General features: G+C 26.8%; 2 protein-coding genes across 2 annotated transcripts; both read right to left on the bottom strand.

The window, feature by feature from the left end:
- Window positions 1-901: 901 nt before the first annotated feature.
- Window positions 902-13,218, bottom strand: LOC105148253 (major facilitator superfamily domain-containing protein 6-like). Its single transcript, XM_087407646.1, is given in 10 exon segments — window positions 902-1,360; window positions 1,451-1,603; window positions 1,769-2,014; window positions 2,176-2,291; window positions 2,360-2,496; window positions 2,574-2,764; window positions 2,908-3,247; window positions 3,549-3,850; window positions 12,179-12,348; window positions 12,510-13,218. Coding segments are annotated over 9 exon segments (1,602 nt in total). The 5' UTR covers window positions 12,243-12,348; window positions 12,510-13,218; the 3' UTR covers window positions 902-1,307.
- LOC147911127 (histone-lysine N-methyltransferase SETMAR-like) lies at window positions 7,326-9,303 on the bottom strand. The gene has a single exon (XM_087407639.1). It carries the CDS (start codon window positions 8,207-8,209, stop codon window positions 7,583-7,585), a length of 627 nt encoding a protein of 208 aa, XP_087263765.1. The 5' UTR covers window positions 8,210-9,303; the 3' UTR covers window positions 7,326-7,582.
- Window positions 13,219-16,259: the final 3,041 nt, after the last annotated feature.

Here is a 16,259-nt window from a genome sequence, read left to right as displayed (position 1 = left end):
TGAGAGATGGGAAAAAGTAGTAGCCAGCGATGGGCAATACTTTAATTAATCATCACAATACTTTAAATAATACTTTAAAAATTGTGTTCATTCATTTTGTTTTGAAATAAATGCATTTTTGAACACAAAAAAACGGACCGAACTAATTTGTACTCCCAATATATATGTGCAACTTTTTTTTACATTTTTCCAAATTTATTTTTCTCTAAAATGAACAATGCGAAAATTATCTCTTTAATTATTTTTTATATTTTCACATTACTATTATTATTTTTATTAGACTAAAAAATAATTTTACAAATGAAAGAGGCACGAATAGATATATTTTATATATAATTATACACATTTATAAATATTTATGTATGTTTATACATATTTATACACATTCATGCATGAAAAATTTCTTACCGGGTGTGGAAATTGTTTAAAATTTTCTTTTAAGTTATGCATATCAAACATGATAATCTACCTAAAGCCATAATTATTTAAATTATCTACGTAAATGATGCAAGTATAAGTTTTACAAAGTCTCCTTGAGGACGCATACATATATACATATATATATATATATATATATATATATATATATATATACATATACATATATATAGTCTGATATATATTTTTAGTTGTTAAAGTGTATGAATTATGATGGAGAAGTTTGCAATAAAGCTTGATAAAATCGTCAATATACAATATAAAGATGATTTGCTTACCAAATGATTTTAAAATATTATTATAATAATAATTTCAGAGTATTCCAAAAAGTTGCGATTACAGAATATATATAGTGACAATGATAAACGAATAATTTTAGATTTAAAGCGATATCATCAATAAGAGTAAAGTAATAATGTACACTCCATTTTTTATTAATTTAGTTTACATAATTTATTCCTTATTCACATCATATTCAATACATATAAGACATTATGATGATATCAAAAAGACAGCAAGCAATCTAACTCACTGTTATCAATTGTTATTACGCTTATGAAGTCGTAATAAAATATTTATAATTAATTTAATTTATCCTATTATTTATGAAAAACATTAAACAATAAAAATTACATTTTCATAAAAACGGTATATAATTGTTAAAAAAGGTGCCATTAAAAGTTGATAATAAAAAATTTAAATTCAATATTATTCTTCTAATGCATTAATATATAATGCATTAATATATAATGCACAAATTATTTTTTATCCATTTATTCTTGATATATAAGATAAAAATGTTTAATAATATTTTTTTTTATACTTTACAAGAAGATTCAAAAAGATTTAATCAATCAATATCTGCTATATTAGTGCTTCTGTGCATCGTCAAGTTCTCTCCATTTAATATTATTTCGTGTTTCTATAATAAAGAAAATCTTTTATTCTCTTACATATGTTAATAAGGTACGTTATATATTTTACAAAAATATTAAATTATTTATTTCTTTACCTGTTTTATGCTTAAACTGCTTAAAGTAAAAAATGTGAAAAACAAAATATATTAACGCAGAAAATGCTGCAAATACTGAAATTATTCTTAGAGTCATTATACCTCCAAATTTTTTAAACAAGACACCACCTATCAAACTGCCAACCGAGAATCCTGGTAACATTTTATACTAATAATAACAACAATAATAATAATTAATGTCAAAATATATATATATACATATATTATTCTTACAAATTATTTATATATTTAGTTTCTCATAGATAAAATAATATTTGATGAATATAAGTACGTATAGTACTGTGTAAGAAATTTTACCTAAACCTTCATTCACGCCTTGAACCAGTCCTTGAACAGTACTTGAAGCACCAATAGGTGTTATTACGTTCGCATACGATATTATTGCTGTATAACTGAGTGCATACGATGGTCCCTGCATGAAAAATTCTATAAGAAGAACCCATCATGGTGTTGTCGCTAAAGATATTAAGCCCAACCGAAGTGCGTAACATACGAAACAAAATGTAAAGGTATAGCCGTAGCCAAGCTTTTTTAATATTTTTCCTGAAAAATAAAATGATTTCAATATTATATTATATTTATTATATTTATTATATTATATTATATATTAAAGAAAAACAATTGAAAACAATTTTAGTTCTGTAATAAACATCGTATATTTATGAAATTGTAATATAAATAATAAAATAATTAATGTGTGTTACCAGATAAAAAGAAGAATATTACTTCGCCACTGAAAGCCTGTGCTGCTAAAATCAAACCTTCTATTAATTTCATTCTATCCATATAATCAGTCGCAATAGAGAGGTCCTCTACATACCTATAAAATTAAGCTACACTATATACAAGCGAAAATCTAATATCGCCGATCAAGATATAAAAGTTTACCACAACAAAAAATTACGCATGATAGTACTAAGGATGCCGAAAAATCCAGAAAAACACAAAAACATAACGATAGATTTTGATTTCAAAAGTGTAAACACATCCTTCAATATGGTTGTCGATTGTGATTGAAATGGCAGCTATTATAAAAATTTATGATGAGACATAAGAACAAAACTATTGATTGATTTTTTATTTTAAATTTACATAAAATTACCTTCAGTTTTATACAACAAATAAAATCGATGCAAGTAAATATGATCACAAGAAGTATTGATGGTATATAATTTTTGTAGACTTTGTCGTGCGAAAAAAAGTCTACCATATATCCAGATAAACATACAACAATACCATAACCCACTGCACCCCATAATCGCTGCTTACCGTATTTCAACCGTTTATCTTGTCCTGAGAAGGGAAATTTATATAATATTATTTTTTATAATATTATTAGTTTTATATAATATTATTACATAAGAAATATTGCAAAAGTTGATTTGTATGGCAAATTTTGAGAATTAGATCTAAAAATGTTTATAAAAATCACTTACCTAATATGGCAAAACAAAATGCATCGCTTATACTGGAGAAAATGAAACTACCACTTTCGCTAATACACATTAAGACAACAAAACTCCAAAAAGTTGCAGATATGTACAGACATTGATCATCTTTGAAATTGTCACAGATAACGTTACAATTATAATTCGTTAGATTTGCTTCACACAATGATGTCTTATTTATATTTAATAAGCATGTAGTATCTGGTGAAATAGTTGCTTTGTTTTGGTGTGCATGAAAAGACAATTGCGTGGAAAAATTCGTATTCTCACATATCCAATGACACATAATATCTTTCGTACCATTACACGATGCAATTGCTGATGCATGCTTTAATAAAGAACAAATTATAAATATACGCATATTTTTATAAAACACTAATAATTATAAAGATGAAATTCATTTCATATTTTAAAACGTTTAAAACATTTTAAAGTTACACATATTTACAATATATTTTAAATTTTATGTATAATATGTTTTGTAACCCTTAACACTTAGAAATTTTTGGATTACATAAAATAATATAAAAATGAATGCTTAAGATAAATTTCAAATAATTCTTTATCAAATAGTCTCATAAAATTTTTATAAAACTTATCAAAAAAATTACGAAATGTATAAAACTTACGTATTTCATATTGCAAAGCGGTAAAGTTGCACAAGATACATTTTGAAAGTGATGGTCTGATAAAATTGGACCCGGCAATGGTGGTAAAAGGAATATTATAATGTAACAGATATTTGATATGGCAAGCAATGTTAGAAAGATCACTTTTCTCCAAGTTTGAAAATAATCCATGATGAAACCAAATATTGGTTTTACTATTAGAAGTAGTATAGGGAAAATTGCATTGATGCTACCAATAATTAATGGTGAAATACCAAGTTGCTTTCCGTAAACTGATAGAAATGGATAAACAGGGGCCGCACCTAAAATAAGAGGAATAATAATTGAATTTATTAACTTAATAGTATAATTTTTAACTGATGAAAATTATTTTTAATATCTTTTTATTGTAATGCTGTAATTTTATTGTATGTGTTTGTTAGCTAAAGTATATATTTATGATATAAATGTTTTTATTATATATTGAACATAATACTGAATCATTTTTTAAAACAAATTAAGTGGCTATGAGTCAAAGCTAAATGTTTAAGATATTTCTCCGATTATAATTGCGCTAGAAAATTAATACAACCTACGAATATACCTCACCGCGCGTGAAACAAGAAAAGAAAAATTTGAGGCAATGTACGCACACTCATAAATGTCCTGTCTGTATGCATGAACACTAATCTGCATTGAAGACAATTGAAATGTGGCAACAACATGTCCATGTCTCGCCGCTCGACGTGCGAGAAGAAGAATTCCATTAAATTACAAATTTTACTACTATTATAATTAAGAAACAGCATCGCTAGGTCTCTCCATTTTTTTTATAAGATTCGTATAATATTTCTACATTACGTATTTATTTTTTTTTTAAATCTGTAGATTTTCGCCGCAAAATATTAAAACATTACTTCGGCAAGGATTGATGTAGGAGTTTACGTATTAAAAGCTGAAACTTTGAAGATGAATATCTCCATTTCGGGATCGCTAGGATGTTTTTTTAACAATATATAGATAAAATTATTTTAAACATAAATCCACTCAAATTTTAAACAAATCTGTAGAAACTCTATTTCTTGGAGAAATATCTTAATACTAAAATTAATAAACGAATAATAAAATTCATACATAATAACAAACGGCTAGATCAAGTCATTGTCAATGTTATTCAACATGATAATTACTGTTAGCCGTATATAATATAAAAGTCACACACACCCACACACACCCACACACACCCACACACACACCTACACACACAACGGTAATCATAGATATTTAAACATCAGTAAAGATTAAAAAAATTTAAAACAATAAAACGCTCTTACTGGCTGCGTTTGAAAATAGGTTTGTTTGAAAATTGACTGGTATTGAGAAAAAAGATGAAGCTAGCAGTACTGGAAATTACTAATGCTGCGTTTCGTTTCTCTCGCTGGGAGACCAAAGTAATACTGCATAAAATATATCGATTTCAAATAACTTTCTTCTTTGCTATCAGAGTTTAAAGTATTAAGAAAAAAAAAAACTATTTTAAAATTAATTTTTAATATTAATATTTTGTAGTAAAAGATGGTCAACCTAAATCTTTCACGAATGCGACTGCATAAAACGTAAGAGTGAACCAATCAGAATTCTATTATGTCTATATCGTTATCCTTTTTTGTCTCGACTTATGAAAATGAATACAAAATGTCCTTTTTATCTTTTATTGTGTTTATTTTATTGGGTCATCTAAAAAGTATCCGCGGTTTTTTGTCACTAGATGTGTTGACCATCAACACCATCTAGTGACAAAAAACCGCGGATACTTTTTAGATGACCCAATATAATATATTATTTGACGAGTTTATTATATTAAGAATATATTATATTACGATATATATTATATTCCTTCTTGCCGGAAATTCTTAATAGCATGAAAAAAAAAACATCCGTTTAGGTTGAATATGTGCTTTTGAAATCGTAATTTCTCATAAGTGAACATTCAGATCCGCAAATACAGATACGAGTCAAAATATATCCATATTTACAACTATACACGTATATAATGAATATCCGCATTTATGAAGAATTACGATTATAAAAGCACATATTCAGCATACTAAAAACATACACGAATGCACGCAGATTCGCGAGCATATTCTCATTTAACATTTATCCGCATTTACGAACACGCACGGATAAGTAATCTTATGTTATTTTGTATATTCAATGGTTTTCAATATATTTAATAACCAAATTCACCGGGACATTAGTGAATAAAGAAATAACATTAAACGAAACAAGGACCGATAAATGTAATTGTGAGAAGTCTTTGGCTAATTGAAAACTATTTTTAACGTATTCCATTGATTTCTAAAAACACGAATTCAAACTTTTGTGTAAAAAAATTATGTAAGGGACTTCCTATAGGTCAAACAATGATGCGTAATGATGGATTGTCACTCTTGTATATTTTTAGCAATCCGTCTATGCCATTGGTAATATATTATAATAATTAGTAGGATTAAGGAAGTTATACTCATGATCAGTCACAAATTCATGTTGTTTCCAAGTTTTTAACGTGGATTTCAAATCCTTCATAATATTATTTATTGGATTACGCATTACAACAGTTTATGTATTTGTGTCAGATAATAAAACTTACATTTTATCAATATAGTCAAATTTGTCCAGCGATAACTACATTGCCTTTATCCGCCCGCGTTAACAATACTTGTGGATTTTTTTGAGAAATTGTTTAGTAGTGTCAAAAGATTCTAAAACCATGTCATCTGTCAGATGTATGTCCTGTGATATTTTTAATATTTTATAGATGTGGGAACACAATCTATTTCTGAATCCATCAGTATTATTAATTTTTAATCTTGTTAAATTGTCTTCGATATGTATTATAAATTTTAACGTAATAGATTTGACTTTGTAAGCAGGAAGACAAAAGTTTTCTCCTAATTGTAATAGGCTTTGGACTGTCGCTAGAAATTCTACACTCGAAAGGTTTATGAATCAGTTATCATTAAGAAATTTAAATTCAAATTTAGTCAGAGCAAAATTTACCGGACTAATTTCATGTACAAGTATGAGATTGTTAGAAACATTAACCGGTTTTTCGAAACTGTATTTATTTTCAATATTATTATTATTCACAGAATTAGTACTATTATTGACTGATAGCTGTTTCTGAACTGTGCAGTAATATTTTATAGTATCAATCTTGTTTGGGTGGTAATAATTAACAATTTCTCTAGCCTATTTAATTTATTAAACTTACGTTTTCTTTCCGTAATATGTATTCTGTTAAAAGAATAGTGTAGAGAACAAAAGAAATCATTATATTGAACGATAATTCTTTAATTATATTTTTTGTGAACTATATTGATACTATATTTCAACCTTCTATATTGATAAAATGCATCCGATATCTCCAAATTGAGTAACTTAATTGCTAACCTGTTACAATTCTTTTTCATCTGTAAATTATTTTTATTATTGTAAAACTTTAGTTTGAAAATACTTTTTATATGTAAATGTTTCGGAATTAATCCTCGTGTTTTACACAACCATAAAAATTCTATTTTTATACCTACTCTCATGTATTCTTTATTTAAATTGCGATGTATCCTATGTGGGGCAGACAAAAAGATTATTAAAAACAAGAATTGGTGAACACCGAAACTATATTAATAAGAATACTACTTTGTAGTCCATCATTACAGTACATAGAATTAAGGACAATCATGAATTGGGACAACGTCAGGATTTTGGACAAGGAAAGAAATTATTAATAAGAAATTAATCACTGAGGTAATATTTATTAATAAGCAAAAAAATAGATTAAACCTATAAAATGATATAGAATTATCGATCTCATTGTATTACAATTTAGTCATTAAAGATTAACATTTTATTGTTTTAAATGGGTCATAATTAATGTTTATATACGAAGGCAAGTCAATAAGTTTTTAGAAAAACATAGTAAAACACATTTTTATTGATCGATTCATTTTTATTTCTCAACATAGTCTCCTTTCAGCTTTTCTTTTTTAGTCTTATTTCTCGATGCACTTGATCCAATGATTCTGCAACTTTTTCAAGCCGTCCGAATAATATGATTTGTCCAACTCTTCAAAATAAGCCTCTGTTTTGGCTATGAATTCCTTTCTGATAGTGAATCTCTTTCCTCCAAACCATTTCTTCAGGTTTGAAAACAGGAAATAGTCGCACGGGATTAAATCTGACGAATATGCTGGATGGGAAAGCAATTCGTAGCAGAATTCATTAAATTTGGCCATCAGTGCCGGGCACGTGTGAACCCGTGCATTGTCTTGATGGAAGAGCACTTTCTTCTTCGCCAAATGGGGACGTTTTTTCTTTAAAATGTTGTTGAAACGGTTCAATAAGGCTGCGTAGTAATCGCCATTGATCGTTTGCTTCGACGAAAGGTAATCGATATGAATTACCGCGTGCATCCCAAAAACTGTGGCCATCACCTTTCTGTTCGACTTCACGGTCTTCGCCTTCTTCAGAGCTGCTTCACTCGGTGAAGTCCATTGTTTTGACTGTTCCTTCGTCTCGGGTGTGAAGTAATGGATCCATGTTTCGTCCACAGTAATAAATCGACGCAGAAATTCATCTGGATTACGTTGAAACATCTCCAAACATTGTTTTGAAATCATCACTCGGTCGCGCTTATGATCCACAGTGAACAAACGCGGCACTCATCTTGCCGATAGCTTTTTCATACCTAATTGTTCGTGCAAAATTGAAATCACTGTGCCATGTGATACGCCTGTGACCTCAACAAGCTCGCGCATTTTCACTCGTCGATCAGTCAAAAAAATATCGTGGACTTTATCGATGATTTCTGGCGTAGCAGCCTCAATTGGACGTCCCGAACGAAGTGCATCACATGTGGATGTACGACCACGTTTAAATTTATTTTCAATTGCATATCATATTGTATACAGTCGCAAACACTGGTGCAGATGTGCTATGAACATTATCCAACTTGGCTTTGATTTCTTTCGGTGTAAAACCTTTCATATGTAGATGTTTGATCATTGCACAAAACTCGTTTTTTTTCATTTTGCAAAAAATACAAAGGTTGTTCGCTTTAATCGTCTAGAGAAATAAAACCACGCGCAATTTCGCTCAAAATTTGACAGTAATTAGCTGAAAGATGCTACTTGTCAAAAAGTAATGTGACATGACACTGCGAGTGCCCTCTGACAGATTTCTAAGAACTTATTGACTTGCCCTCGTATTTACTTCCAATAATTTATGTTTGTAATTTATGTTATTTAATTTAATCATAGAACATTCCTTTTATTTTCTCGTATTTCTTACTGTTTGACTTTCTCATTGTAACGATATCTTTCTCTGTAGCCACATCGTATTATAACAGACAATCGTTAAATATTGATATGTAAGTTTTAATAATTATGACTAAAATAATTTTTATTTCAATTTATTAAATTCTATTACGAATCTTTTATTTTAAAATAACTTTTTGAACATGTTATGTTTGTATATTCACTATAACAGACGACATTTGAAGGTTTCAATTAGAGACAATAAATTTTGCGATGTTCGAAGAATGAGTGTTTTACTTATATATTTGATTAACATCATGGATTGACTTTAAATTTTATATTACACACTGAAAAGGGACCCAATACGAGAAATAAAGCGTTTGTATCACATTTTTAATATATACATTGGACACGAAGAACCGGTGTTCCTCCTATATCTACGTTATTTATTCTTTAATTTATTTAGAGAGTCTTATTTGTACTTTAATTTATTTTATTTTTTCAAATAAAATTAACATTTATTATAATAACTAAAAGTAAAATTTTTAAACGGCTCAATAGGATTAACAATTTAAATATTATGATATGCTTATTTTAAAAACCAAACGCTGGGTATTTTTAGCGGAAACAATATTCATCAAATACAAAAATTAGTTATACGTTTCAACTTTTAATATGATCATCCTTAGTGATATCATAATATTATATAAATATCGATAATATAAATTTAAAAATTATAAATAATATATAATAAATAATAATAAATAATAAATAAAAATAATAAATGATAAAGATATTCTCTATAAATTAATACGCTCTCCACAGTATCACACGCAATAAAAGGTGATTCCTTACGATAATATATGCAGTTGTGTGAGATATGTAGATGCAAGGATGTACTGGCAAATTCATGATATTTCTGACATCATTTTCTTATTATAAATTATGTCTGAACAGCGTACTGTAATATAGTATATTGTTAAAGTTATATAAAAATTATATCTGACGTTAATAATCAGATTACATGCTTTACTTGCATTCTCACACAATTTCGACATAATAAATTATATATTACATATTCTTTGTTATAAGAATCAGAGCTGAATATGTGTTATTTTTCTCCTCGAACGTCAATACAATAATAAAATTCTATACAATCATTAATCTAAAGGCAAAACACATACATATACGCCAATAATAATATTCACGTGGGGAAAAAGAGATCCAGTTGATACTGGGGAGGTAGATACGTGTCAGAGAGACTGTTAACTAACTTCTAAGTTCCTCTGTTTATTAATACCGTTGTTCTGTTTCGAGATCGAAACGCTTGACTAATTTTTTTATCTGATGAATATATGTATATTTTTTCCGCAAAAAAATATCCAGCGTTTGGCTCTAAACAGTTCTTACTTATAATAATATTTGAATTTATTATAATATATTAGATTAACATACATTTTATTCACTTATCTTATGATTTACGTTTTAAAACATTTTATTTTTATGTTATTTGTTCTTACTCATTTATTGTGTCATTTTGGCATTAAGACCCAATTTCACAATATATATCTAAAGATTAAAGGATTAACTAAGAAATTCATGAATGAATTTCATTGATGAATCTGTTGGCAATCTTTAATTTTTACGTAACTGTATATTGTGAAAATGAGCCTAAGAAATGCTGAACATCAATTTAACAAAAAATCTTTAAATGACATACTTACATTACATTAAATTAACACTCAAATATGTTAAAAAATTTAAAACAAACTGTTAACAAGAATGTAAATAAACCATTTTCAACACAAATACACAATGTTTTTTACTGTATATGTTAGTATAGTTTTGATTTCTTTAGTATTTTTATATGTATAATTAAGAACCATATTATGGAAAAGAAAAAAAAATTATATAATTCCATTTTTAAAAATAAAGGTGGCCATATGATCTTCATATCTTTTTAACGTTTCCATCTAAAGAAAATGAGAGTAAAATTACTAAATATGGATCAGGCATTAATTCCAGATCACTTTTTATATTTAAATTTTATATATATATATATATATATATATATATATATAATTATATTATTTTTCATTAAATGTGTACATATAATTATATATCACAAGATTCTTTAGCATTTGTTTTATTTCTTACAAGTATCAATTAAATTAAATTTATTAGGAGTAACGTTACACATTTTATTGATGTCGTTAATTTATAATTAAATGTGCAAGATTAACTAACGTATCTTTACAAATTTATTCAAAATGTAATATTATAAGAATTGCCTTATAGCTTTTATAGTAGATATAGTAAATAGCATTAGATTTAATGAAAAAAATCAACGTTATGCTCCAATTGAGATTAAATGTGTTCATGAATGTTGTTTAATCACTAATATTATTATCACGATACTTTTATTATATAAATTTATTATAAAAATGTTTAAAAACATGTCAAATTTTACAAATGATGCCATTCTGAAAAAATTGATTTGTTTTAAATATCAAAGTAGAATATAAAATAGTATACATGCATATCTATATGTAAAAAGTATTACTATTCATAATTTAATTATTTTTTTATTGCTAAACATTTAATTTTTATAAATTTTTTAAAAATTTTCATTGATTTTTTATTGTCACTAATTTTAAATAAATTTGAATATGTTAAAATTGCCCACAATTAGACCCTAGAACTAGATAAGGATCATCAATTATAATATAATTTCGTTTTATATATATTTTATGATATATATATATATATATATATATATATGCGCAAATCATTTTTATTATCCTTACGGGATATAGTAACGTCATCAAAAAAGATAAAGCATTTGATGAATTGATCTGCAATTAGTACATGGGATCTAATTGTGAATAATTGTCATTATCCTTTTTATTTAATTCAAATTAAAATATATGAAACGATAATGAAATGGAATAAAATCATCCATAACGTAATCTTTATGATCAATTAAGATTAATAAATATTTTATTAATTGTTTGATATTGTTCTGAATAAAAAAAAATAATTTTTTTTTAAAGAGTTATCCGCAATTAGTGGTAGTTAGTTAAGAGTTAGCACAACTAATAGTTTCACCCTAATCAAAAACGTTCCCTTCGAAATTATTTCTTTTATCTAAAACATTTTTTTTGTATCGATAATTTTAGAGAAAATTGTCTATTTAAAATAAAATAGAACACCCTGTCTCTCTCTCTGCCCCCCCCCCTCTCTCTCTCTCTCTCTGTGCGTGCGTGCGCGCGCGCGCGCGCGCGCGCGTGTGTGTGTGTGTGTGTAAATATATTAAATAAGATGGTTACTTACTTCCCATAAAAAAGAAATAGTGCATCTTTATAAGTAATTGTGTATAATTAATATTTATTTTCATGATTTGTAAAGACAAATAGATGCTCAACAAATTTTATATCTTATTACTTTGCAATCTTTCTTGTAGAAACGTATTAAATTTTAAATATGCTAAATCTTCAATTATTCTGCAACAATTAAATATGTAAAAATAATATTGTTCAAAATTATCTGCAACAATTTTACACAAAATTTTTTACAAACACATTATGCAATAGTACATTATTTATTCGGTTACATAAAACAAAATATATTCACACTTTATAATGGAATATACAAAAATACTAACTAGATATTAGTAAATGTATATACATTTAATACGCGATCATTCGCACTGTAACTGTTGATATATAGCACCCTAAAAATTCCAAATGAATTTTTGAAAACTCACATACATATTATAGATTCCAAACAATTATGAACCATTATGTTAACATATGTTAATATATGTTAGCACCCAGTAAACAGGCTGTGCGCAATTTCAGAATATTTACATAGCATAGGATATGTAAATGTTATAGAACAGCACAACAAACTAAAAACGTAGGTATATCATTGATGTAAAGTGGCTATAATTGTTACGTATAACCGTACTGTTACTATTTCGATGCATAGTTAACGTATTATTTACGTAATTTGAATAACATAAATTTTCATTCTCTGAAAACTTTGTAAATGTTACTATGATAATGTTACGTTATTTATGTAAATATTATATATATATTCCTTTCCTTTTCCGACTTTGTTACATGAAATATAAATAAAATATGTTGACATTTTGATTTTGATTTAAAAATGACGTAACTATTACAAAACAGTGAAACATCATTTCGTAATGACTGTATAAATGTTTCGGAACGGTATTTATTGGGCATAATACATCATAAGTTAATTATAGTAATCATAATGTTCTTCTTTTTTGCATTTATGAATCTAATAAATAGTACATTTTATAATAACAATATATTTAATTTTTAAATAAAGTTTGTCACATTTTTGTAATGTAAATAAAATAAAAATATAAGTTAATAAATATATAACATATTATACTTACATAATCGTAAACTTAAATCATCTCTTACGAGCAAGTAAAATTCTTACTCCTCTGCATTATCTCGTTGTGCAAAGATAATAAAAAAATTAATAAAAAATAGATGTTGGAGTTCTGTCGAATAAACCATAACTTTTAATGTGCGCGCTACATATGTACCCATACAACACGAGTGATAACTATTCGTCGACTTATAGTCGACTTTCTCCAGTCGACATATGTCGACCCGGTAAAAAATTTTTCATACATAAATATGTATAAATAAGTAAAATAAGTAAGTAGTATAAATAAGTAAACGTACATATAAACACGCATAAATATTCATCATCATAAATGTATGTATAATTATATATGAAATATGTCTATACATGTTCATATATCCTAGACAGCATAAAAATATTAAAAGATAACGAAAAGAGATCTTTTTTAAGTTTCTTTCCGATAAAGCAAAAAAGTGTTTAAAAGATGACAAGAAGACATTGTTTTTAGATTGTCTTTTCAGCAAGATTAAAAGATGTCTATAAAACATCTTTTAGTTTTGTCGAAAATACAATTTAAAAAACATCTTTTTGTCATCTTTCAATGGTTGTCATTTTCAAAGCAAATGACTAAAAAATATCTTTTCGAATTGTCAAAAAGACAACATGAAAAAGATATCTTTCTGTTATTTTGATACTTTTTATCACTCATTTGCGAGCAGTACGTGAGATCGCCATCAGATGGACGTGATAGAGTTCAGTTTCGTGTTTGAAAATCATTCAGGACAGAATAAAAGGTGCAACAATGTGAGAAATTTTACTTGTGTTCTAATGAAATATTTTTTTTGTAATCGAGTCCCCAAAGGAAACTATGATGAAAGATAATAACTGTTGCACATAGGACACGGCGGGAATATTGGGACATATATTATTGTCATACAATTTTATTTCGTTTTGTGTAAAAATTAATTTAGGAATTCGATGTTATTAAACGTTATGTATCAAAATATAAAAATTAATATATATTGATATATATATGTATCAAAATATAAAAATTAAAAGAAGTAAAGACGCCTGAAAGATATCCAAAGAAAGTCATCTTTTAGTTATCATATTGATAAGATAGAGATAAGATAATTCAGTTTATTGGCCCACAGTTAGAATACAGCCATTTTACAATCACAGTCTTGCAGTTACCAATAGATGGCATTGAAATAACAAAATAACTAGACGGAGTAACACAGCTTATGATGTCTTTGCGTTCAAGAATAAAATTACTTAAACCTAATATAGAAAACGATAATTAAAGCTATAGAATGTAATAAATACATGCTTGAAAGATCTTTTTAACTTAAAAAAAAATAGAAAAAACTTATATATCGATTTTGCATTCATTAAAGAATTCATTTCACTTATAATCTCAATTTCATTCGTTTTTATTCTTTTTAAAATCTCTTTAATGTCAATCGGAGCTTTTATATTCAACTTATTAAACTTATCTAATATATTCTTTCTTTCTTTAGTAAATTTATTGTGAACTCATAAGATATGGTTCCTGTTTTCGATGAGACCACAAGAATATTTATCGCTATCGGTTATCTTAAATCTATTAAGCTAGATTTCAAAAAATTATGGCCACAACGAAGGCGATTGATAGTTACAATAGCTTTCCTGTTTAGATTACTGGAAACAAACCACAGTTTACCTGATTGAAAATAATATAGTTGAAAATACTCAGTGCCTTTATAAAAAACATTAGCTCTATATTTCAAGAAATCTTCATTATTCTTATTTCATTGGGTTTTAAAAATATTAGTAATATCCGAAAATAAGGTATCTCCACCCTCAGCAAATCACCTTCAGAGACGATCCTTTTGACTAACACGTCCGCATTTTCGTTTCCCTTGAATATTACGATGAGCTGAATTGTATAGATAAGACTATAAGATGACTAATGCGACATTTGTCGTTTTTAGTTATCTTTTTGTATATTCTTTCACTAAAAGATATTTTTATAATAATTTAATTTTTTAGTCATCTTTTAGACGACTTTATCTCTGGATTTATACATATTCATGCATGAAAAATTTTTTACTGGATAGTTACAAACATTTTTCTCTCAGTGTACTATATAGTATAATATTCAGAAGGTATAGTTGGAACATAGCCATATTATTTAAGATTTAAGTAATACCTGCAAGAAAGGTATGATTGGAATAATCATGCTAAGAGTTAAAAACTGATAATATTGTATTTATTTTATGATTTATTAGTTTAGTAGACGTATTTAGAATTAGAATAATACACGTTTTTTCTTTAAAATTGTGATTTCAGTGTTATCATCAAAGTTTGATTATCAGCAGGAATGATAACTGCAAAAAAATTGTAATTTTTCTGCAATATATAGGATATTATAACTTTACAAGTATGCACATTTATTTATGGAACATTTATGTAATAAAAAATCATGAATTTAATAATGTATGAGTCAAATATTTATGTTAATAATAACAAATTTATATCAATTGTCGATAATGTCAGCGTTCTTCAATTACCTCCAGACCCTTGGGACCCTTTTTATACTGCCGAAAATTTGCCCAGGGTTGACGGTCTTTAATAGTATCTCGTTGCTAACTATGTATAATTATTGTAATTAAAAAGTTGCACAGATGGAAAAAAGGAATTAATTGTAAGTTAAGTTACAGTTTTAAAAAAGTATAGGAAAAAGATACAGGAAAAAAGTAACTGTAACAGTAATTAATTACTTCCAAACCCATTAGTCGTATTATTCATATTACTCATCTGAAAACTTAAAGCCTTGCTGTATCGTCCTATTGTTGGGAATTAAAAACTTGTAAAATAAGTAAAACTTGACCTTTCAAAAGATCAATCAATATTATCAATGCTTTGACGCATTTAAAATGCAACATACACTACGCAAAAAAAATTAGGGGAGTACTTTAAAATCTACAAATTTCGTTGATTTTAAGATCTTAATATCTCGGCTTCC

The sequence above is a fragment of the Acromyrmex echinatior genome, chromosome 1 (assembly GCF_024713525.1).
Source record: "Acromyrmex echinatior isolate Ae372 chromosome 1, ASM2471352v2, whole genome shotgun sequence".
NCBI lineage: Eukaryota > Metazoa > Arthropoda > Insecta > Hymenoptera > Formicidae > Acromyrmex > Acromyrmex echinatior.
The sequence above is the reverse complement of the archived record's forward strand: the minus strand, read 5'-3'. Positions and strand labels throughout refer to the sequence as shown.

Excerpts from the sequence above, each read along its gene's own strand:
- LOC147911127 (XM_087407639.1), bottom strand. The coding sequence starts at position 8,209 with ATGATTTCAAAACAATGTTTGGAGATGTTTCAACGTAATCCAGATGAA.